General features: G+C 36.3%; 4 protein-coding genes across 6 annotated transcripts; 2 read left to right on the forward strand and 2 right to left on the reverse strand.

Moving 5' to 3' along the window:
• Nucleotides 1-675: 675 nt before the first annotated feature.
• On the reverse strand, nucleotides 676-6,325 carry LOC130997658 (ribonuclease MRP protein subunit POP4). 3 transcript variants are annotated; one of them, XM_057923058.1, is made up of 10 exons: nucleotides 6,047-6,325; nucleotides 4,038-4,244; nucleotides 3,596-3,631; nucleotides 3,424-3,500; nucleotides 3,059-3,321; nucleotides 2,401-2,469; nucleotides 2,258-2,316; nucleotides 1,343-1,414; nucleotides 1,119-1,227; nucleotides 676-1,034 (listed from the first exon to the last, which is right to left on the reverse strand). In XM_057923058.1, the coding sequence occupies exons 2-9, from the start codon at nucleotides 4,231-4,233 to the stop codon at nucleotides 1,130-1,132; spliced, it is 870 nt and encodes a 289-aa protein (XP_057779041.1). In that variant the 5' UTR covers nucleotides 4,234-4,244; nucleotides 6,047-6,325; the 3' UTR covers nucleotides 676-1,034; nucleotides 1,119-1,129. The 3 variants fall into 3 exon arrangements, with proteins under 3 accessions (XP_057779041.1, XP_057779039.1, XP_057779040.1); XM_057923056.1 differs by having other exon boundaries at nucleotides 1,343-1,444; XM_057923057.1 differs by having other exon boundaries at nucleotides 676-1,227; nucleotides 1,343-1,444; nucleotides 6,047-6,275.
• A 712-nt stretch (nucleotides 6,326-7,037) lies between these two features.
• Nucleotides 7,038-9,800, forward strand: LOC130998317 (60S ribosomal protein L13-1-like). Its single transcript, XM_057923745.1, has 5 exons — nucleotides 7,038-7,073; nucleotides 7,200-7,267; nucleotides 8,867-8,957; nucleotides 9,038-9,072; nucleotides 9,597-9,800. The coding sequence occupies exons 1-5, from the start codon at nucleotides 7,038-7,040 to the stop codon at nucleotides 9,781-9,783; spliced, it is 417 nt and encodes a 138-aa protein (XP_057779728.1). The 3' UTR covers nucleotides 9,784-9,800.
• A 2,286-nt stretch (nucleotides 9,801-12,086) lies between these two features.
• On the forward strand, nucleotides 12,087-13,181 carry LOC130998318 (uncharacterized). The gene has a single exon (XM_057923746.1). It carries the CDS (start codon nucleotides 12,087-12,089, stop codon nucleotides 13,179-13,181), a length of 1,095 nt encoding a protein of 364 aa, XP_057779729.1.
• Nucleotides 13,182-14,378: 1,197 nt separating this feature from the next.
• LOC130998319 (uncharacterized) lies at nucleotides 14,379-15,488 on the reverse strand. The gene is made up of 2 exons (XM_057923747.1): nucleotides 15,335-15,488; nucleotides 14,379-15,232 (listed from the first exon to the last, which is right to left on the reverse strand). The coding sequence occupies exons 1-2, from the start codon at nucleotides 15,486-15,488 to the stop codon at nucleotides 14,379-14,381; spliced, it is 1,008 nt and encodes a 335-aa protein (XP_057779730.1).
• Between the last annotated feature and the right edge of the window lie 8,450 nt (nucleotides 15,489-23,938).

The following is a 23,938-nucleotide window of genomic DNA, read 5'->3' on the forward strand; positions in this document are numbered from 1 at the left end:
CCATGTCAACTAGAGGTTTGCCGGAGACAAAAATTGTGGCAAAATTGAACTATCTATCATGTTCATGAAAATGCAGACAAAATTTAAAGTTCATGGAAAAAATAAAATTCAGTGCAAAGTTCATGAGTTTAATGTAATTAACCCTTATATAATTCCCACATTTTATTTGTGACTAAAGATCTTATATTAAGATAAAATATTGTACAATTTTCAAGAGCTTAGTTTATCATACATTCACTCTAGATTTTCTTTAAAGTCTAATATGAGTAGTGACCTCAACCAAATGTAGTTGAAGATTAGCTATGTATATAATGCGTGAGTGATTGCAGAAAGATTAGCTATCATGCACTTAAAAAGTCTATAAGTCTGAGACTTGAAGAAATAAACACCCATTAAAAATCTTATTAAAGCTTTGCTTTGCTTAGAATTAAAGAAAAATAAGATAGACATTAGTCTTATTCCCAACTGTAGCATGATAAACATAGTACTATAATATGCACTCCACCTCGATGAAAATTATATTCGAGTTGAAATGTGTATCTAAGAGCCTAATGACAGACTAATCTTATCAGCCTACAATAATTTGGGTCAACATAATTTTCAATATTTTGAAGGTTCTTTTCAAGCATCCAGTGTGAAAAAATAACATAGTTCACACCAAATATACTCCGCGTATGAACTAATAAAATTTTCTATAATCTCATAAATCAAATAAACTGAATAGAATTCTCGTACATTCACATAGCTGTTGATTATTTGAAACATGTGTAAACAGTTACATGACGTAAGAAAATAAACAATACTATCAGAAAACTTGTGAGAGAAAACATTCCTCTATTAGATTATCTCTAAAAAAAGTCATTTTGTACAAAGAATTTTAGGTACTCAGCCTAAGTATACACATTCCTATTCTAGCTAATATCAGCCAATGGGTGACCCCGGCATCGTACGATCAAACCCTCGTGGTCGTCACTCTGATTCATAAAACTTTTTAGAGAGGCCGACAACATATGCTCCAACGTGACTTCAGAAATCTGATGTCAAAAATATAACTAAAAAACAGACCCAGCACAATTTCATTAAAAGATATCATATAGTTCGTAAGATGGAGAACTTACTCGTAATAAAATTATGGAACCAAGTTTCTGGATACAAGTCTATCTCCATGTAGTGTAACCTTCCAGCAATCTGCTTGGAGCATAAAAACAGAAAGCTTTTTGGGCACAACTGCAAATAAAAAAACAGAATTCGTGACATCACTCAAACAATTTGAACTAAAACAAAAGATCAATGTTAAGGATAACCATCATTTTCTGTTGGTAATAATACTCTGAATTATTACCTTTGAATTTATTATCTTGAGTAACAATTCCAAATGTTTCTTTAGTCTCTCGAACCATGATGCCATGCAACCCTACGTACGCAACAGTTTTACACTGAACAACTACACAGACACCAACAATCATACATACATATCAGAAAAGAAACGGTAAGAGAAGTCAGAAATTTATATTCTCATTAGGATTGTCCATCAATGTTTTATTGAATAGAAATATTAAGAAACACCGGATCATGTAATGCCAGAGGGTATGTAAAGCTGGAAGTGTGGACTATCTGACCGTGAGATCGATTTAACAGACCAATGGCCAGCGAGGATGAGATTGTGTCAAGAAGGTGATAGTGCAAAAAATGCTTGTTCGGGATGTTAATGTCAGTCTAATTCATGGTGTAATTACCCCATGAATGTCAGGCTTTGGACATTTTTGCGCCCTAACAATCTTTGAGGGGTATGCGAACATTACAAACATTGAGGGTGTTTTTGCACCTTATCCCTAAAATCTATACTAATAGAAAAAGAGCCTAAGGCAATATAAGGCACAACTTGTGGATTGCCTATTTTACCCCTGTTATATATTTATTATTATATTTATAAAATATAAATCTATTTTGATATACATTTATTTGTCACCCAAATCTATAAAAAAATACTTTATATCTATAGCTATTGATAAGGCTTATAAATAAATATATTCATCCAATAAATTATCTAATAAAAGTAATGAATTAATAGATTTTTTTTAAATAATAGATTATCAATTAAAATAACATTAATTACACGTACAACGTACGTTCTTTCTGCTAGTATACATTAAAGATCTAAATTCTAATCATACTTCAAGCATAGTATGAATATGATGGGGAAGTTTTATTTTAGAATTTTCTATACAATGGTTGGGGAATGAGTAAAGTTACCAACCTAAAATGATTGCACCATGTAGGTCAGCATTAAGGAAGCACTGAGCCAACTGCCCTTTCCTGCAAGAGCATTCGAGAATACAAGCTTACATACATTATGAGATAAAGGCATTACTCAAAGATGAAAATAGCACAAAAACTAACCCGACAATTCTTAGAAGTTGATGTACATAGGATTTCCACTTTTCATGCATAGGCTTAAAGATGTTAAAGCTGAAAAGTCAGCAAGAAATTTGAGGTATTATGAGAAAAGTATCTGGTAAATCTCAAACAACAACAAAAGCTAGGATCGAATAATAGGTTTTCGGCAAACGCAACCAACATCACAGTCAACGATAGGTTGGAGCTAGTGTCAATGACATATACATATATTTGTTAAATCTATCCAAGGAGTGGTTACACACGCATCCCAAAACGAAACACGCAAACCACAACTTTTGAAATATACTTATTAAAGATAAAGACCAAAACATGCTGAAAACAAAACTACTTCCTAACAATTCCAATTGTTGTGGACCATCACAGAAACATATTTTAACCAAGTCGTAAATGTCTTTTAGACTGCAAATACTAAATCATGTCCAAAAGGCAATTATTGTGGACTATCACAGCACATCTAAATTCAAGGTGAAATCAGAAACTCCATGATTCTACTTAACTGCTTAAAAATAGAAAGAACATGCGACAAGCTTCCAACTTTGCATACTAACTAAGTACAAAAAGGAAAGCAGGTATCAATTGATTAAGATTGGGGTGAAGCAGGTCACACATGGAGCAAAGCAGAACTGAAAAGTGAACTCACTTATGGAACTCTTTTGGCAAGTCAAATGATCCGATACTCTTATGTTGCTTCAGGGACATATGCTTTTTAGAGCGTTTTGAGCCATGCTGTAGTGCTTGAATATGACCAGAACTTGAACTGCCATGTTTGTGGACATAATTATCTAGAAGTATTGTATTCTCAATTTTTATACTTTTGGATCCTTGCATGTATTTCTTAGCTGAATCACCATGTTGGAAAAGCTCATGTAAAACCCCATTAACTGTGATTCTACCATCAGAAACCTGCACAATAAAGTATATAGAGAAGCACTAGTTAACCTGATTTCTAGGTAACTGCATGCCAAATGACAACACAGATACTCAGAGGAATGGTTGACAACTAACTTGTGCACCATTTGGGAGCAAATTTTCATGAACAGAGTGAGAAAGCTTCAAGTATGCAGGCTCATTTAATCCTGTATCTGTAAAATAGCATAGATAATACTAAAGTTCAATATATATATCAAGCTCAGAATGCAAACAGGAACAGAATTTTTTTTTAACACATCAACAATACCTTCTTTAGAAGTATGATCCGTAAAAGAAAATTTTCCTGCACAGCAACCAGGGAGGACACATGACATCAGACAAGAGGAGGATGCTAAAGACTTTAAAACTTGAAATGGCATTACCTACAAATATTTTACAAATTTGAAACATAGTAGTTTCACAGAAAACAATACTAAAACTTCAGTTAAATGTTTACCACTTCTCACCATGACAAATCATCTAAAAGGGTCTTTGACCTCAATGTAAAAGCTTTCACTCTAGCTGTGCGCCTGTGATTAGTTCTACTTTAAAAATGTTCTGTAAGCTTTTCCAGTTCTTACGCAAACTTGTCAAGCTTCCACGATATATTTTGTAATCTCATAGCTTATCATCTTAATAGGTAATGATATAGCAAGAAACTTTAAATAAAAGATGCAGATTGCAGTCTGTAATCATACTTCAAGACAAACCTCTTTTAGATGAAGATTTGGAGAGTGGCTTATTGATTGGTGAATCTGCAGACAAGGATTCAACATGTAAAGCAACTGTTTTCTTATCTTCAGCTGGTCTTTTCTTGCTATTCTGTTTCTGTGACTGAACCTCTGACTTTGCTTGAGCAAATCGTCGCTCTAGAGCTTCCAGGGTACGTCTCCTTTGGTCTTCCATACTAGGTCAAACTGCCAGAAATATATAACAGAACATGAATCTAGTACGAGTACACCTGTTAAGGAACTAAGTAATCTATTTTCTGTTCAAACTATTTGACAACTGCAAATGACTGAATAAATGACAGGTAGCGATTTTTAGAATTCATATGCAACAAAGACATAATCATTGAGAGTAAGTAATATAAACAGTAAATCCCTTCCAGTTTTGGTGTCATTGTGTCAATAAGTAGTGACTTATTTTTGGTTGAATTTGACTCACTTAGCCAAAATGGGGAACCCTCAATGTATAACGAAACAATCCAAAGAAGCTTGTTACACCAAAAAACATATGCATATTTGAGCATTAGGTAAGAATGAAGATAAATAAATAATTTATGGAATTAGGTGGCCATCTCATTTTTTCCAAGACATCAATTTCTTAATAGCTAATTCTTATTCTTAGAATTGATAACTAAAGAAACTAATATAAATATAATATAAGTATATATTAGAATATTTTCTGTAAATTGGGTCGGGTACCCTACCCTGATCAAATTATCGAGAACCCTAATAACCGGATTGGGTATTAGGGTATCATAATTACCCAACTTAATATATATATATATATATATATATATAGAGAGAGAAAGGTTAAACGGAGAATGCTAAATATTTAGAGAATAGAGAAATTGGAAACAAAAACGAACAGATCTACAAATTTAACGAACAGATCAATGTACCGCATGAACAGCAATTTGCCCAGGGTTCGAATCCTGTTGGTGGCGAGATTTTCTTTTTTTTTACTAAATACGTCTGTTCAAATTGCTGTTCATGCGGTACATTGATCTGTTCGTTAAATTTGTAGATCTGTTCGTTTTTGTTTCACGATTTCTCTATTCTCTAAATATTTAGCATTCTCTGTTTAACTTGACCCTATATATATATATATATATATATATATATAGGGGAGGACTACCGTATAAACACTTAACATATAAAATACGAACTACTTAAAATGTATGAAATCCATGCAGAACACGTATGAATTCGTTGTGTAAATATATGAATTGCAATTTAATAATTATTTTGCTACCTATCGGATTCGAACTCAGGACCATGAATTCATCCAACAAGGTGATGAATCAACCGTAAATCTTGATGATCTAAAGGCTGAAAATAGTTCCTATTTTATATTCTAAAAGGTGTTTTTATTTTAATCCGCCCAAATATATCACACATATATGTGTGATATATTTGGGCGGACTAAAATAAAAACTCTTTTTGAGATAGTATAAAATGAAAACCATTTTCAGCACTTTGACGGTTGATTCATCACTTTGTTGGATGAATTCGATGAATTCAACGTCTGAGTTCGAATCTCTTAAGTAGCTAAAATTTAATTTTCGAAATTCAGACATTTAAACATGGAGTTTAGACATGTTCTACATAGAATTCACACACTTTAGCTGGTTCGTATTTTATATTTTAGGAGGGGTTTGTAACCTAACCCCTCCATATATATATATATATATATATATATATATATATATATATATATATCTTCTATTTCAGCAAGTAACCTGCTGTGTTCTAACTTTATATTTCAAAATCAAAACAATAGCTATTTACAGATGAGATGATACGTTGAAATAAAATGTACCTCAATCTAAATCTCACAATACAAAAATTACATAGATACAATTAAAACAGCCTTCAATATATTTAGATTCAAACAATTCCAGAATTTGACCAAACATGAGAAGGATTCGAGTCAGGCGATTGATAAAATGCAGAATTAAAGAGAGCAAGCAACTGCATTAATCGGAACCTACCACTATTAAGGCGATAAGGCGGAGGGCCGGAGGCGGCGCCGGGAAGGCGAGAAGAGATCGCCGGAGGCGGAGCGAGCGAGGCGCGACTGCGAGCTGCTGCCGCGGGGGCGCTGCGTGCGAGAGGAGAGAGCCACCTGCTGCGGCGGCGCCGCAAAGAGAGTGGGGCGGGGGAGGGGCGAGTCGCGGCGGCAGGGCAGGGTTGGGAGGGGAGGGGGCGTCTTCACTCTTGGACTTGGAACTTAGAGTTGGGAGGGAAAAGTAGGATTTTAGTTGAGGGTCATTGGTTCACAGTACATAAATTTTAGTATTTCTTTTTTGGCATTTAATAAAAAAATTTAATTCGATTATAAATACATAAACTTATTTATTTATGTGTTAATTTATAAGAATAGCCACTTTTATATAGTAAAAATAAATTTTACCCACTAATATAAAAACTTTAAAAAATACCCTCATTTACAATTTTACCCTTACATATAAAAAATTTACAAATACCCATTGTTCACTGTTTGTGAATTCAACTCGAATTCACAACTGAATTCAAGTATTGGTTATGAATAACAAGTGTTGGTTGTGAATTCGCGTGAATTCACAACCAACATTATTTCGAGTTGTGAATTCACAACCGATAAAACTTAAATTCACAACCAACACTATTTCAAGTTGTGAATTCACAACCAATAAAACTTGAATTCACAATCAACACTATTTCAATTGTGAATTCACAACCAACGTTGATAATTCAGTTGTGAATTCATAAACCTGATTGTGAATTCAAGAACATTTGTACAAAATTACGTGATTTTCATCAATTTCTTCGTTATTTGTATTTTTTTTCGATTAAATTCAAATTGAATATAACTAAAGTCTACATCTCAATCATTCTCATCATCAACAATCAACTCTCCCCCAATTCTCTCTCTCTCTCACAATCGAAAATTAGGTTTTAATTGAATTGAAATTAGGTTTTAATTTAGAAATTCAATCGGTTATGGATACTGATTATCAGAGGGAGTTGGAGAGGAAGGCAACGCACGACCCTACCGCAGCAAGGCGGTGCCGCGGGTGGTGGCGGGGCTGCTGATCGTCGTCCACCGCCTCCTCTCCGGCGGACTTAGCTAGGCAGCTCCAGATCTGAAATTCCAATTTACAGATCGCCAGATTCAATATCACGACAACCGCGAGCAGCATCTTCACCACCACCTCCGCCGCCTGCAGCAGGTGAATTTTCGTGAAGAGAGAGAGAGAGAAAAATCGGCGCCGACTGAGATTGGAGAAGCGGAGACGCCTGATGCGCCACCGTCGGAGTCAGTGGCGCTGCTGCTGGCCTCGTCGTGGGCGACGGAGTTGGCGGTGGGCGTGGGAGCAGGCGGTGGCGCCGCTTGGAAGAGAAAGAGAGAGAAGAGAAAGAGTCAGCGTGTATAGAGAGAGAGAGAGAGAGAAGAGAGAGCGTGTAGAGAGAGAGGGAAATGAGAGCATGTAGAGAGAGAGAGATAGATGAGAGAATGAGAGTAGGCTAGGGTTTGCCCATTTATATAGAAGGGTAATTTAGTCCTTTAACACAAAAAGTGGGTATTTTTTTAAGTTTTTATTTTAGTGAGTAAAATTTATTTTTGCTATATAAAAGTGGCTATTTTCAAAATCCACTCTTTATTTATTGGTATTTAATATGAATTTTAAATTTATTCAATTTTTGACTCATTTTTCATTTTTTTCATATTAAAGCTAATTTAAAATATATGAATTTTGACGTGGACAATTCGACGCTGAGATACAACGACGTAATTTTTGGTTAGAGGAAAAAATAACCCAAAATTAAAATATGAAAGTGAACAATAAATATTTATCTACAAATTCACAAAGTCAAATTCGTCTTTAAGATTTAGAGATTTCAGAAAACTAATTTCGTCATTTAGAAAATCAAATTAAGATTTGGGGGATCACAACCAGCATCGATAGGTTCCTCATCGGGTGTTTCTGCAAGCTCGTCAGATGCCAATTGTCCACGTCAAGATTTAGGCATTCCAAGTCGACTTTAATTTGGGAAAAAATGAAAAACAAGCTCAAAATTGAATAAGTTTAAAGTTTATGTATTTATAACTAAGTTTTAAAGTTCATGTTAAATACCAAAAAGTGAGTAAATTCATATATTTATAATCTAAAGTTCATATTAAATATCAAAAAAATGAGTAGAGTTCATGTATTTATACACCAAACACTCTTTAGTTAATTTTAGATCTTAGAATAAAAAAAATACTCAATTATTAATTATGTTTAATTCGAATATATTCGTTATACTGTATTTCCCCGATATTTTTCTAAATCATTACTCTATCCTGATTCAATTCTTAAAATTATCGAGTACCTTATTTGATTGGACTTCTAGTCAAGTATTACCTGATTTTTCTTTTATCCACAAAAAAAATTTATTTACCTATTTTTATTTGTTAATGAAAAAGAGTTTTATTTTAATTTTTGAACTTTACATACTACATTCTCTTTTATATTTACCTATAAATTGTACTCCCTTCGTCTCATGAAGCATGACCCATTTCTTTTCGGCCCGAGAATTAAGAAATTGGTATTTTGTGTGTTAAGTGTGGTAGGTGAAAAAGTGAAAATGTGAATAAAGGGTAAATTTTTTGTCATTTTTAGAAACAGGTCAAGCTTCGTGGGATAAACTAAAAAGGAAACTGGATCATGCTTCGTGGGACGGAGGGAGTACTTTTCGACACAGAGATTAAGAAATTTTTTGTTATGCTTTAATTAAGTGGTCTATGTTTGTAAATGACTTTTTCTTTAACTTAATTGCTTAATTAGCAAATCTGCTAACAACCACCACAATCGCCATAGATTGAAGACATTCAAAGCTAAGCTCGTTGTCTTCCCAAGACGTGTTCGCAAGTTCAAGGTAAAATGGGCCCTTGAACGAGTGATGCTTTTTTTCCTAATTATTGTGGATCTCTTATGCACACACCCTTTCTCTTTCAGGCCGGCGATTCTACTCCAGAGGAGCTGGCTATAGCTAGAGGAGAGCAAAATCGGATTAGAACCGACGAACCGGACCGAACCGATCGATTTTTCGGTCCGGGCCGGTTTTGGTCTATGTATTGGTCCGGTTCGGTCCCGGGGAGGCCAAAATCGACGAAAACCGGATCGAACCGAATATATTTATTAAATATATATTTAATATTTTTATTAATATTATTAATATTTTAATTAATTTCTAATATTCTGAAAAATGCATTGAAACCCTAATTATGGACTTCGTAGTTTTTTATTGGAGTTAGTTTATGGATTTTATTTTATCGATTTTTGTTGTATTGAATTATTGTTGTTAAATAGGTTAAAATATGATTTTTTTTTGTTTATTTCGCAAACTGCCAAAATTCGTCGGTTTTGGATCGAACTGGACCGAGAACCGATGGCGGTTTCGGTTCGGTTCTAGAGTTTCAGTTAGTCCGGTTCGGTCCAAAAAATATTAAAAAGTCGGTCATCGGTTTTGTCGGTCCGGTCCGGTCCAGACCGACTGCTCACCCCTAGCTACAATCACACAAGTTGTCGGTCCTTACATGCTTACTGTTTGTGAGAAGCCGACTATGGATCTTGTTAAGGTCACGGAAGAGATGAAATTGTTCAACACGTACGACAAGCTGCATCTGGAGAAGACGAACGCTAGCCATGTTGGTGTTAGGGCCAAGAGGGCGGCTGAGGCCGAGAAGGAAGATAAGAAGTAAAGCAATTAGAATAAGTTCACAGGCAACAAATTGTTGGATTTAGAGTAGCAGCTGCAAGCGGAGCGAGAAAGGACATCTCGATTAGATGAATATGTTAAAGTGGCAATGGAGATTATCAAGCAGTTGCAAGGGCAATTAAGTAGCGGCACTAGCTATCCAAATCCTTCATCACATGTTCCATGATCATACATGTGTTTTGATTTTGATATCGACTATTTTGATTTGGTTTTGAAATACTTGTTTGATATGTGATTTCTTAACTAGTTTGGTCTATGACTACTATTTCTAGGTGTTTGGTTTTGAAATACTTGTTAAATATGTGATTTCTAAACTATTTTAGTTTATGACTTTAATATTGACTATTCCTCTGCGTTTGGTTTTAAAATAGTTGATGGGATAATGAATATGTCTGTTGGATATTGAAATAGTATTAATTGTTGCTAGTTCTACTGGAAATCGAGTATGTAACAGGTCGTAACTAGGTAAACAAAAATTAAAATAAAAATACAAAATTTCAGCAATTTAGCTACAGATTTTTCCGTAGCTAAATCCAAATCGCCGATAAAAAAACTCCGGTCCCCGGATTTGTCTATTGACGGACTAGCTACGGATGTTTGCGTAGCCGTTTAGCTACAGATTTTTCCGTAGCTAATTCTGTTACCGACTGTTAGACGACGTAATAGGCGACAAACTCTAGTGAGGGAATTTTCGTAGCTAAATTTGTAGCTAAAGTTAACAACGGAACCCCCATTTTCGTGGCTAAAAATTTAGCGACGAGTGATTTACCATCGGACGACGTCCGTTCCGATCCGTAGGTAAAACAGTTTAGCTACAGAATTAGTGTTTTTAGCTACGGAAATTTTCGTAGCTATTTCTGTCGAATTTTGTAGTGGATCTTTTCCAATTTTTATTTTGTAGAATTTCGAATTCACAGATTTGCAATTTTGATGCTAATTTTGAATCATTTTTTGGTGCTAAATTTTTTGGATAATTTGCGATTTCTAGTTTTGATTTTCTGGGTTCGATTTTTGGCGGCATAGCAGAGGAAATCGGCGGTGGTCGGCGGCGGCGGCGGCGGTGGTGGTGGTCGGAGAAGATGAGAGAGAGAGTTGAGAGTTAAAATAATTAAACCAACCCTAAACTCTCTCTAATCTAGTTCTCCTAAATTATTGTGCCCAAATAAATTGTATGTGTCTTCATTATTGGAACGGAGTGAGTACTATATTTTTTCTTAAATTCGTGCCATCCTGAAGTGGTACTTTTTTATGGGATGAAGGGAGTATTTATTTTACTTACAATAATTTTAACAATTTTATTAAAATCTGTGTCCAACACACGATAAAATTATTTTTCGTCAATGAATGAAGTACTTATTTAATAATCATAATTAAAAATTCAATTCTATTCACATTGAAAATGATCATTTTTATCGTAACTCAATATTAAATGGAAATAATTTTGAATTGACAATTCAATCTAAACATATGAAGAGTGTGTACGCAGACTATATATGAGAAGAACTCAAGGACATGCATGCAAATAATGAAAGTTGCATGCATAGGTTTGCCGCATGGAATCACTTCTTATGAATGCAGTAGGTTGAGCCCTTAGGCCATCCACTATGGGCGGGTAGTATCCCACGTGGAAGAGGTAGCACCACAGTGGAGATAAAATATTTGGGGTAGCAAAATGGATTGGGTAGCAAGTTTGCTACCAGGTAGCAAACTAACATGTGGGACCCGTCTGTTTCCTTTTCTTTCTTTTTTTTGGTTTTTATTTTTTCTTTCCACCTTTTTTAATGTTTGTTTCCTTTTTCTATTTCGTTCGTTTCTTCTTCTTCTTTTTTTTCATTTTTTTTTCTTTATTTTCTTTTTTCTTCTTTACACTTTTCTTCATACTATATAGACAATCAAACAAATAAATTTGTCAGATATCTACATATCAATCCATCTATCCCCTATATTTGATGTGATGGTACGAAGCCACTACTATATTTGATGTGATGGTACGAAGTAACGAAGCCACTACAATTGTAACGTTTCAATTCTCAAACGGCCATATTTAATAAGGGGTATTTTTCTCTATATATAGCTTCATGTATTCATATGTTTCTTACCCACAATTACTCTTCATCTATTTATCATATTTAGTTCTTCTCCAAAAAATTTAGAAACATCATGAGTGGATTTCCAAATTGGTTTGATCCATATGGATCAAATTCAAGTTCTCTTTCACAAAATTGTACCGATCCTTCTCAAAATTTCGGCATTCGCCCGACTATTCCAAATTTCTCTTGGCCAAATATGTCTAATCCTCAAGTATATCCCAACAATCCCATGAGTCAATCAGCCCATTCATTTCAATTTTCATCCCAAGGGCATCCATCTCAGGGATTTCAGCCATACGAAATTCCCTTTCAATGGTATCCCCCTCCAGGATTTTCCCCACAAGGATATCCTTCACAGAGGTTTATATTTTCTGACTCCTCTAGGAGGACCAGTGTAGATGAGAGTGGTACTGATGGAGGCACAACATCTTCAGGAAGGACAGTTCAAGGTTTGGAGAATATAAATCTCTCTGTTGAGTCTTCATCCGACGACGACGAAGAGAATACCAACATGCGCCGGGTGTTTTATTCAGATGCGGAGTGTGAAGTTCTTGCGCAATGTTACATCGATATTAGCATCGATTCAGTTGTTGAAAATGAGCAAAAGATGGACAAAATGTTGAAACGCATTGTGAAAGCCTACAATGAAAATCGCCCTGCCAACACTCCAAGCAGAAAGTTTAAACAATTGAAGGCTAATTTCTACAAGATGCAGAAACAGGTGAAATTATTTTCTAAATGTTCCAATAGGATTGCAAGCATTTGGAAGAGCGGTGCAAATGACGCAGATATTATGGAGATGGCACAAACAGAATACAAGGAGCATCACGGTACAAAAAGTTTTAAATATGTTGGAGTTTGGAGAATTTTGAAAGAAGTTTCCAAGTTTACCGAGGTGGAAGGAAATGTTCAAGCATCCAAAAGAATCAAAAATATAGAAGGAAGAGCCTACACATCATCTTCTACAGCTGAAGAAACTACCACGAGTCGCCCAATGGGGCATAAATCGGCAAAGAGAAAAGAGAAGGGGAAGGGAAAAAAAGATGACATCGGTGCACTGCGTGAAGTTGCAAAAGAGCATGAAACCAATGCAGCAAAATACCTACGTATAATGGAAGAAAATGCGCTTATAAAAAAAGATGAACAACTTCTAAAAAAGGTGGAACAACGTCTAAAGGAGGAGAGGCAACGTCTAAAGGAGTATGAAATCGTAATGAATGACACATCAGGGATGACGGAAATGCAGCTTTACTTGCACAAAAAACACTGTGAGAAGATACTGAAAAAATGAGAAGATGATAATTAGTTGTGTTATCTTGTATCCACTATGGTGCTACCCATAGTGGATGCCACATGTGTGCCACCTCATCTACTGCCTCCTTTTTCAACTATCTCATATTTTCTCCACTATAGTACTACCTCATTTTTAACTATTCATGGACTCCAATATCATTATTATTACTTTTACCACTCTATATATATATATATATATATATATATATATAGGGGCGCGCTCTAGTGAGACCCCCTATTTTTCGTGTAACATGAGTACAATGAATAAGACATATAATACTAATGAACAAAACGTATATCTAATGAACAAGATGTATCTACTGATGAAAAATAAAATTTGAAAAATTCGTAATGAATAAGACATATATACTGATGAACAGGGCCGTATATACTGATGAACAATGCAGTATATACTACTGAATAACAAAATTTAAAATATTCTGCTCCCTCCAGGATTCGAACCCTGCGAAAAAAAATCACCCTCCAGATACAATATCAGCCATAGGATTGATAAAATAAACGCACCAAATCGTGCCCTAGATCTCACTAAAATTAGGGGGTCTCATTGGAGCGGCCCCCTATATATATATATATATATATATATATATATATATATATAGGGTGCGGTTATAGTGAGAACCACAATTATCGTGAGAACATAAGAACCAATAAAATTAATGCATCTGCTATACAAATTAATGCATCCGCTATTAAATTTAATGCATCCGAAAAAAATAATTTTTTTGCTCCCTTCAGGATTCGAACCCAGCACCTGCATCCGTCCACCAAGATGATGCATCCACCGTAGATCTTGATGATCGAATGGCTTAAAATGGTTCTCCGTTCTTATTTTATTAGTGGTTCTTATTTGAACCTCTCCCTATATATATATATATATATATTTATGTATTTAATTTTATATTATGTTTTACTTTAATAAAATTAATTATATGAATAAATTAATTTATTTAAATAGTATAATATAATTTTAAGATTAATATAATTATACAAATAAATTATTTATTCAAATGATAACATATACTTTAAAATTTTAAAAAATTAAAATTCAAACGCGCATTTTATTGAAAATCAATTTCTTACAACACACAACTAAAGTTAAAAACACAAATTTAAATACACACAACATCTTAATGTAAATACCAAATGACAAACTCAAAAAAAATTAATTATGACACTAATCATCGCCGAATCGCGCCCACACGTGCTCAACCAGATCGGATCGAAGTTGGTGATGTATTGTTTTGTCACGTACTCTAGCACCCCTTTTGAGGTACTCGTTGAATCCTCCTACCAAACCACGATTTATTTTCCCTGCAATATTATTGCTCGACGTGCTTGGTTCGTCTTCGACCCACTGACTTGCCATTTTCCCTTCATCTTCAATTATCATATTATGTAAAATAATGCAAGCATACATAATGTCAGTGATGTTTTCTTTATACCAGAGGCGACTCGGACCTCTAATCATTGCCCAACGAGCTTGGAGAACCCCAAATGTGCGTTCTACATCCTTCCTCGCAGCTTCTTGCATTTCCTTGAACTTCCTTCTTTTTGGATCTTGAGGATGTTGGAAGCTCTTGACAAAAGTTGTCCACTCAGGATATTTACCGTCTGTTAGGTAGTATCCATGAGCATATTGCGTGCCATTTACTGTGAATGGGATGGAAGGCGCTCGCCCTTGTAGAACGACGTTGAATAGTGGAGATTGATTGAGCACGTTTATATCATTGTTGGACCCTGCAACTCCAAAAAAAACATGCCAAATCCACAAATCTTGAGATGCAACCACTTCAAGCATAATTGTTGGGACTCCATGATCGCCATTGGTGAATTGGCATTTCCATGCTACTAGACAATTTTTCCATGTCCAGTGTATACAATCAAGACTTTCGAGCATTCCAGGAAAGCCATGCCTCTGCTCGTGCATTTTCATCAAACGCTGATAGTCATCAACGGTTGGCCTCCTCAAGTAGTGTGCACCGAAAACCTCAATAACACCTCGGCAGAAGTGGCGCAAGCACTCGTACCCTGTTTTTTTAAAAATCCGTAAGTACTCATCGTAGTGATCAGCTGGGCCACCATATGCCGACTGTCTAATTGCATTCGTGCATTTTTGTTATGGCGTGAAACCTTTCTTCCCTGTGGCATCGGGTCTTTGTTGAAACCATGTGTTGTTGGCTTCCAAGGCATTCACTATGCGAGTGAATAACTCTTTCCGCATCCGAAAATGCCGCCTAAATACGTTGGGACCCCATGTTGGATTTTCATCAAAATAATCCCTCATGAGTCGTTCGTGTGCCCCCACCCGATCTTGTTGCACATGTCTTCTTGAGTGGCGTGTGTTTGATGCTATTGCTCGGAGCACACGTTGATGGATGTTGTCATTCTCCATCTACTGACGCATGTACTATTCCATAAAAGCTTCAGCTTCAGCTACAGCTGCAGCTGCTGACTCAACCTAAACACTACGCTAGATTGACTCGCAATAGGACAAGATCTATTGTAACGTGTAAGCTAACCCAAGTCGTCTCTCAAGGAAGATTTAACAGGGCTTCTAATTGTATCACAACGAAAGCAGTAAAGGTTGTCGTTTGAAAACTGTAAAATTAAACTAACACTTGTAAATTAAACTTAACGTGAAATTAAACTCGGAATTAACTAGGCGAAACACAAATACTTAAGCATAAATAAATTACTAACCCTAGGCAGAATTAAACGGTAAAGTAAAGGCTACTCAAATTTAAACGCTATTACGCTAAGAATTTAAACAACTGTAATTAAAAGCTTCTAATCTAAACTGACATAAACGAAATTGCATAATTGAAAGTAAAACATAATTCAAGTAGAAGCAAAGAATTAACATAAATAATAAATACCGAAATCGTCGCGAGAAGTGAATCACTGTCACTTGATTACAACTCAAAACAGTAAACTAAACCAAACTGAATTGAACACTAACTTAGAACAAAAAACTCGGAAATCTTAAGAACTATGAAAATGAGAAAACTGTAAAGTGTTTTGATGCTTAAGGTAGAAGATTATCTTGGTCCGAAGGCTGAAAAGATATATTTTTCACGATGAACGTTAAGCCCTTTATATAGACTACCTTTCATCAACCCTAAAGACCAGCAAGAACGGCCTAGCCAAAGTGGGCCTAAGAGATAGAATCGTGCGCGCACAGGAGAGTGCAGGTTGGGAAAGAGTGCTTGGCAAGTCACGGCAGCACTGGCGAGTGATTGCCAGCTCTGGAATAGTGCTGGCGGCCTTGCGTGTGATTGCCAGCTCTGGACACGTGATTGCCAGCTCTGGCTAGGGATTGTCAGCTCTTGATTCGGTCATCTCTAGATAAGGTGAGCTCTGGATACGGTGAGCTCTGAAGACATAGGTAGCTCTGGATAAGTAGTCAGCTCTGGAGACGTAGTCAGCTCTGGAGTTCAGCAGGTCTGGCAAGTTTTAGTCAGTTCTGGTGAGTTTTGGTCAGCTCTGGAACTCAGCTCTGTCGACTCAGGAGTTCGGCTCTGTCGAGTTTGGTCAGTTTTGGAACTCAGCTCTATCGACTCTGGAATTCAGCTCTGGCTGCCTCGACCACTCTGGGGAGCCTTGTCAGGGCTGGCGAGTGATTAACAGCACTGGCACCAATTTGAGCCCAAATAAGCGATTTCTGATCCAAAATCTCCAAACTATGATTCTTTCTCATATTTTATCAAAATCTCATGCAACACATCAAACAGACTCATAAACGCACCAAATTCCAAAATATTTAACTCCAATTTAGCACAATCAAACCCCCAAATTAAGAACAATTAGGCATAAATCAGCTGCAGCTGCAGCTGTTTCTTCAGCATCACGCTCAGAAGAAGATGAAGACATGAGTGAAATGTTCTGAAGTTATGAAGAAATATATTGGAGGAGAGGTGATTGTTCTTTGTAGATGATGAAAATGAAGTAAATGGTACATGTATTTAGGGCAAAGGTGCAGATACCCCCCTGAACTCCACCCCCTAGAGCTTTTAGCCCCCCATACTCGGTCAAAGCGCGTTGACCTCCCCATAGTCTCGGAAAAAGGGTGCAAAAAACACCCCGCTCCTAAACGGTTGTTTAACGCCGTTTTTCCCATTTTTCTTTGTTTTTTTTAGTCCCTGTGGGCCCCACCCCAACCGCAGGAGCACGACGTGTCGACGCAGGGCCCCGGGAGAGTCTTCTGCAACGGCAGCTCGTTCACCACGGAGGTAGGCCATCCGGCGCCCCAGCAGATGACCGAGAGATTGCGCCACGTCAAACCGCAGGTGAAATTGAGGCCTGCTACAATGGATTCGAATGAGATTTCGTCAGTAATGCTGCTCGAGAACTCTCCGTTTCCGCCCCAGCACACGACGGCGCCGTTCGATCGTCTGATCGCGCACGTGTGGTTTGCTCCGAGCGCGAGGTCTTTGTAGTCGCCGGAGGTGTTCGACGGTATATTCAGCTGGCCGTCGTCGTTGCTGCCTCTGCAAATATTGAACATTGAGAAATTCGCAAATTCTGATTGGATTGAAGATGAAGTCACGCTGCCGCCGCCGTCGCCTCCCCAACACAAAACCCTGCTGCTGGCCTCAACAACTCCACAGGAAAATCGGAGCCCCGACGAAACCATGCAAAATCGATCGGGAAATTGAGCGGGAGAAACGTGATTTCCTCGCCAGCAAATTGCATTTTCGCCGCCGGTGGTGTTCCTCAATGCGTAGATTTGGGTATCGCCGATTGCGAGGGAAGTAAGCGGCGCGGAGGAGGTGTTGTAGATTCTCTTGGGGTCAAAGGTGGTGTTCCAGCAGAGGAGGCTGAAGCCGCGGGAGCGGACGGCGCAGAGGGTGTCGCGGCCGCCGGAGAGGTAGTCGAAGGAGGTGGTACATCACTTGGCGGTGGAGAAGAGAGAGAGAGGAGTGGGACCCATTAGAAATTAAAAAAAAAAGAAAAAAGATTAAAGAAAACGGCGTTTAAACGCCGTTTAACAGAGGGACCTAATTGCACCCTTCTTCCGAGACTTTGGGGAGGTCAACGCGCTTTGACCGAGTATGGGGGGCTAAAAGCTCTAGGGGGGTGTAGTTCGGGGGGGTATCTGCACCTTTGCCCATGTATTTATAATAAAAAAGGGCTAACCGTTGGAGAAGACAACTGCTACTTTTTAATTTAATATGACCGTTGGATAAGGCAACGGCTACTTTTTAATTTAATATGACCGTTGGAGAAGGCAACGGCTAATTTTTAATTTAATATGACCTTTGGAGAAGGTAACGGTTAATTTTTAATTTAATATGACCGTTGGAGAATGCAACAATATTTTATTGAAACAAGTACATTTTATTGAAAGGTAAATTCAACGGTTACACACAACAGTTACAGAATTAAAAACAAATCTTAGTAGATACAAGATAACACACCTAATTTTCATCTTCCTATTTTTTCAGTATCTTCTCGCAATATTTTTTGTGCGCGTCAAGCTGCATTCCCGTCATCCCTGATGTGTCCTTCATTATGATTTCATACTCCTTTAGACGTTGTTTCTCCTCCTTTAGGCGTTGGTCCTCCTTTTTTATACGCGCATTTTCTTGCATTATACGTATGTAGTTGGCTGCATTAGTTTCATGCTCTTTTGCAACTTCATGCAGTGCACCGACGTCTTCATTTTTTCCCTTCCCCTTTGCCTTTCTCTTTGCTGCTTTTTGCACCATTGGGCGGCTTGTGGGAGTTTCTTCATCTGTAGAAGATGACATGTAGGCTCCTCATTCTGTATTTTGGTTCGTTTGGATGCGTGAACATTTCCTTCAACTTCGGCAAACTTGGGAACTTCAGTCAAAATTTTCCAAACTCCAATGTACTTAAAACCCTGTGTACCGCGATGTTGCTTATATTCAGTTTGTGCCATCTCCATAATATCAGCATCATTTGCACCGCTGTTCCAGATGCCTGCAATCCTATTGTAACATTCAGAAAATAATTTTACATGTTTTTGCATATTGTAGAAATGAGACTTCAATTGATTGGGTTTCTTAGATGGAGTGCTGCATTGTAGGCTTTTGCAACATGTTTCCACATTTGCTCGCTCTTTTGGTTGTTTCCAACCACCGAATCGATGCTAATGTCGATCCAACATCGCGCAAGAAATTAACTTTCCGCATCTGAATAAAACGCTTGTGGCTTGTTGGTATTCTTTTCATCGTCGTCGGATTATGGCTCAACAGAGAGATTTATATTCTCCGAACCTTGAACTGCATTTTCTGATGATGGTGTCCTTCCGTCAGTACCACTCCCATCTATGCTACTCCTCCTAGATGAGTCTATAAACATAAACCCCTGCGAAGGATATCCTTGCGGGGGAAATCCTGGCGGGGGATACCAACTCGGGGGGCCGGATATCCGTATGGCTGAAACCCCTGAGGCGGATGCCCTTGGGATAAAAATTGAAATGGAGGGACGGATTGACTCATGGGATTGTTAGGATATATTTGAGGATTAGGCATATTTGGCCACGAGAAATTTGCAAAATTGGAACGAACGTCTGAATTTTGAGATGGATTGTCAGAATTTTGAGAAGGGAAACTTGAATTTTGAGAAGCAGAATTTGATCCATAGGGATCAAACCAATTTGAAAATCCATTGATGATGTTCTTGAAATTTTTTGAGAAGCAAGAAAATTTGAGAAATAAGTATAGAGAGTTATGCAAGAAAGATATGAAATTGTGGTGTTATTTATAGGAAAAAAATATGTCTGTTACAAATTTAGTCGGTATTTATTTCAACGTTATACTGTAAAAATTTGACTGTTGTTCATTTGCTCGTTCCTTCCTCGCAACTTTATGTAGCATACTTTTTAAAAAAAATTATAAAAAAATTAATTGTCAAAAGTTTTAATATTAATCAATTTTTTTTAGCATCCAATGTTTATTTAGTATAAAATAAGTAAGAAAAAGACAAAACCAAATAGAAGAGAATACATGCACTATTGAATATTGATACAAGAATTCAAAGGAAAAAAAGAAACGAAAGTATGGCCACCAGCTGCCATTTTCGCCTTTTTCTTTGCCCAGTCGCACAATGAGCGTGTGCATTGCACGTGCTTCACCTGTGCGCTGAGGGCGAGTGTCCCTCCTGTCGCGTGTCGCCCCAAGCTTGGTGGTCCCCACCTCATAAGCCACGCACCAGCTTCTCCTGCAGGAACCCATTCCTTCCTTGGTACCCCAAATTTTGGTTCCCACTATGGTAGAACCGGTAGCATAATTGCCACATGGATGAGGAACCTCCCATAGTGGAGGCCCTTATGTGCGGATTCTAGAAGGATTTATGTTATGATTTTCTCTTGTAATTTTTTGTGTACATAACATTCTTAACATTCCACAAAAGATTAGCTGCAATAGCTTAGTTGAGAGTCAAGAAAAGTGCGAGAGATCAAGAAGAAAAACAGTGAATTAGCTAAGGAGTTTTAGTTGTATGTTGACACTGTGATTCATTTGATCTTGCATTGTAGTTCTTCCTCCTCCAAATATCAATATAATTTCACCGTTTACCCTCCGTGGATGTAGGCGTATTGTCAAACCATGTAAATCGCTTGTCTTATTTTGTTATCAATCTAAACAGGGGCGGATCTATGTAGGGGCTGCACTGGGCTCCAGCCCAGTGCAACCCCAAAATTTTGTTCTATATATATTAAATATATTTCGTCTAATATCTATATAGTTCAATTTTAGCCTAGTCCAATTTTCAGAAAAATAAAATAAAAAATAATTTATTCTTGTGGAAGATAGATTATTTTTTTAAAAAAATATATAGATGTAGTTTTTTATATTCTTTCAACTATAATGGTACAATTTGCAGGGGTAGCGTTAGCATATGTTATTGAATCAATAGAAAGAGAATAATTATTTATTATAGTCGGTGATCGAATTTTAATCCTAAATCCATTAAATTTATATTTACACATAAAAATAAATTGTACAAACTGCCCGAAAATTTTGGCTCGGGGGCTACCACCTCGTTCAATATCTTCGAGTTCAGTCCTCCCTATCAACAAATATTGGATCCGCCCGTGAATCTAAAGCTCATTACTCACTACATTCGAGTTTTGATCAATTCTATACAAGTGGCGCCGCTGTAGAAAGACGAGATCGGCACAATCAATTGAAGGATGTCGACGACAAAATATGAAGCAGATAAGTTTACTGGAAAACACGGTTTTGGTTTGTGAAGGTTGAAAATGAAGGCAATATTGATTCAACGGGGCCTTTATTCTACGCTGCAGGGATAGAGTAGTTTATTAGAGGATATGAAGAAAAGCAATCAAATAAGTTTGATGGATATTATAAAGTACATAATTCATTTAAAGTAATAGCATCACTATAGCGAAGCCGCAAAGGGAGTGGTGGTTCAGGTTAGGGTGGACGATGTTGTAGTTGGCGGTGCCACGCCAAAGGAAGAGGGAGGCGGCCGTGACTGCGGGTGGGTAGCGCCGTAGCGGTGCCGCTCAGGTGTGGCATAGGGTTATTTTGTTGTGTGCTAGAAATTTAGGGTTTTGTTTTTGTTTAATATTACCTCCGTCCACCAATTCGTGTCCTATGGGAAGGGGCACAGGTTTTAAGAAAAAAAATGTATTGTTTATTTGTTGAGTGGAGAAATGGGCACGACTTTTAAGAAAAAGTAATTTATTTGTTAAGGAAATAGTTACTAAAAATGGGTAGGACACTAATTGATGGACAGAGCAAAATGAAAATTAGGACACGAGTTGGTGGACAGATGGAGTAATATTTTTTATACTATTTGCATCCATGAAAGAAGTTCTTATTTTTTCTTTCTGAGATGTCCACAAAAAAATTCATACATATTTGTGAACTATACACCATCAATTATAATACTCCATTACCCTTACTTTTCACCACTCACAATATAGTCGACAACCAAATGGGATCCTCTATCCCATAATTTAGTGTGTACCACCGTGTACCACTCTTAATTTGTTATAATTTTTAATTATTTTTTCTTCAATTTTAATTTATTATGATTTAATATAATATAAAGATAATTAATAAGGGTTCACTCATCCAATTAAGGTTATAATTATTTTTTATATTTATTAATTTGAATTAATAATAAATTATTTGGGTTAATTAATTCAAAGTTAGGATATACATTTTTTTAATTTCAATTTTTACTGATAAATATTATTTAGAGTTCATAATATAATAATATTTTTTATTTTTATAAGAAATAATTATAAAATAAAGAGATTGAGAGTGGTACATGGTGATACACACTAAATTGTGGTACAGAGGATCCCATCCGACAACGCTCAACAACTTTTCTTCCATTCTCAGTATACTCAACAATTTTTCCTTAAAAATTTGTGTCACTCCCTTTTAGGAAGTTCTTTAATGGATAGAAGTAGTATAATTTATTAATATTTAGTTTGATTCGATTTTCAACCGACTCATGGTAGGGAAACCAAAACATAAGTGGTCCTCAACTAATAAAAATCGAACTGAACAAAAAATAATCGATTCGGTTGATTTTTTGTGTCCGATTCGATTTTTGCTTACCTCTACCTGGTACAGATAATTTTTTTTTTTGTACAATTGAACAAAATATCATTGCTAGATTTGAAAAAATAGTTTTTGTTATGAAAAAAACACCAAAATCGACTGCTTAAATATCAAACATGATTGAAAAAGTATATTTGGAATCCTAAATCGAAGAAGAAGACGGTGAAGCATCAAAATCACCTGAAAAAAAAGTGTATAAAGAAGATGATTGGAAAATTTTGATAGAGAAGATGACAGAAAAGGTAAAAAAAAAAATCTTTTAACAAAATAAACAAAATAAACATTGATAATATCAATGTCGTTGCCGAAGAAAATCACTTACGTCATAAGGAACTGAGTTTGAAAGGTAGAATATAGAGAGAGATATCGTGAGATCTAAAGAATCAGAAGACATAAAGAAAGAGAGAGAAAAAATTGTAATGTAAAAATAATGACAATTTTATTAATTATTCCTTTAACACAAAATTGATTAAAATTTATTGAAACTATGTTGATGGATAATTATTGATTTTCTTTTATCTAAATTGATACTTCCTCCGTCCACGAAATGAGTACTCATATTTTATTTTTTGTCCGTCCACGAAATGAATACTCATTTCTTTTTTTGACAAGTGTACCCTACACAATCTTTTAATTAATACCTTAAAAAATGGAACCCTTATACTATTCACACTAAACTCAATACATTTCTTAAAATCGGTGCCGTCCACAAATAGGTACTCATTTCGTGGAGTATTTCTCACCATTAATATATACTAATAACTTTTATATTTTAGATCTAATATTTATATAAAATATAGTATTAAATTATTTTTTTATCATAATTTTTAATTTAATATACCTATCAAATACTCCCTCCGTCCCATTGGGCTTGTCCCATTTGGTTTCGGCACGGTTATTAAGGAGAGTATTAATAGTGTTAAGTGTGTAGATAAAGTAGGAGAGAGAAGGAGAGATAAGGTGAAAAAGTAGGAGAGAGAAAGTGATAAAGTGATAAAGTAGGAGTGTTATTTATAGAAATGAGACAAGATCAATGGGACAAACAAAAAAAGAAGAGAGACACTTACGTGAGCGCCGCCTAAATTGTGCGCGCACATGGTGCGCACTTATATATTAAAAAAAATAGAATTATCGCAGGTATGCTATAAGAAAAATCGGAATAGCTATA

This window comes from Salvia miltiorrhiza, chromosome 8, assembly GCF_028751815.1.
Source record: "Salvia miltiorrhiza cultivar Shanhuang (shh) chromosome 8, IMPLAD_Smil_shh, whole genome shotgun sequence".
NCBI classification, from domain to species: Eukaryota; Viridiplantae; Streptophyta; class Magnoliopsida; order Lamiales; family Lamiaceae; genus Salvia; species Salvia miltiorrhiza.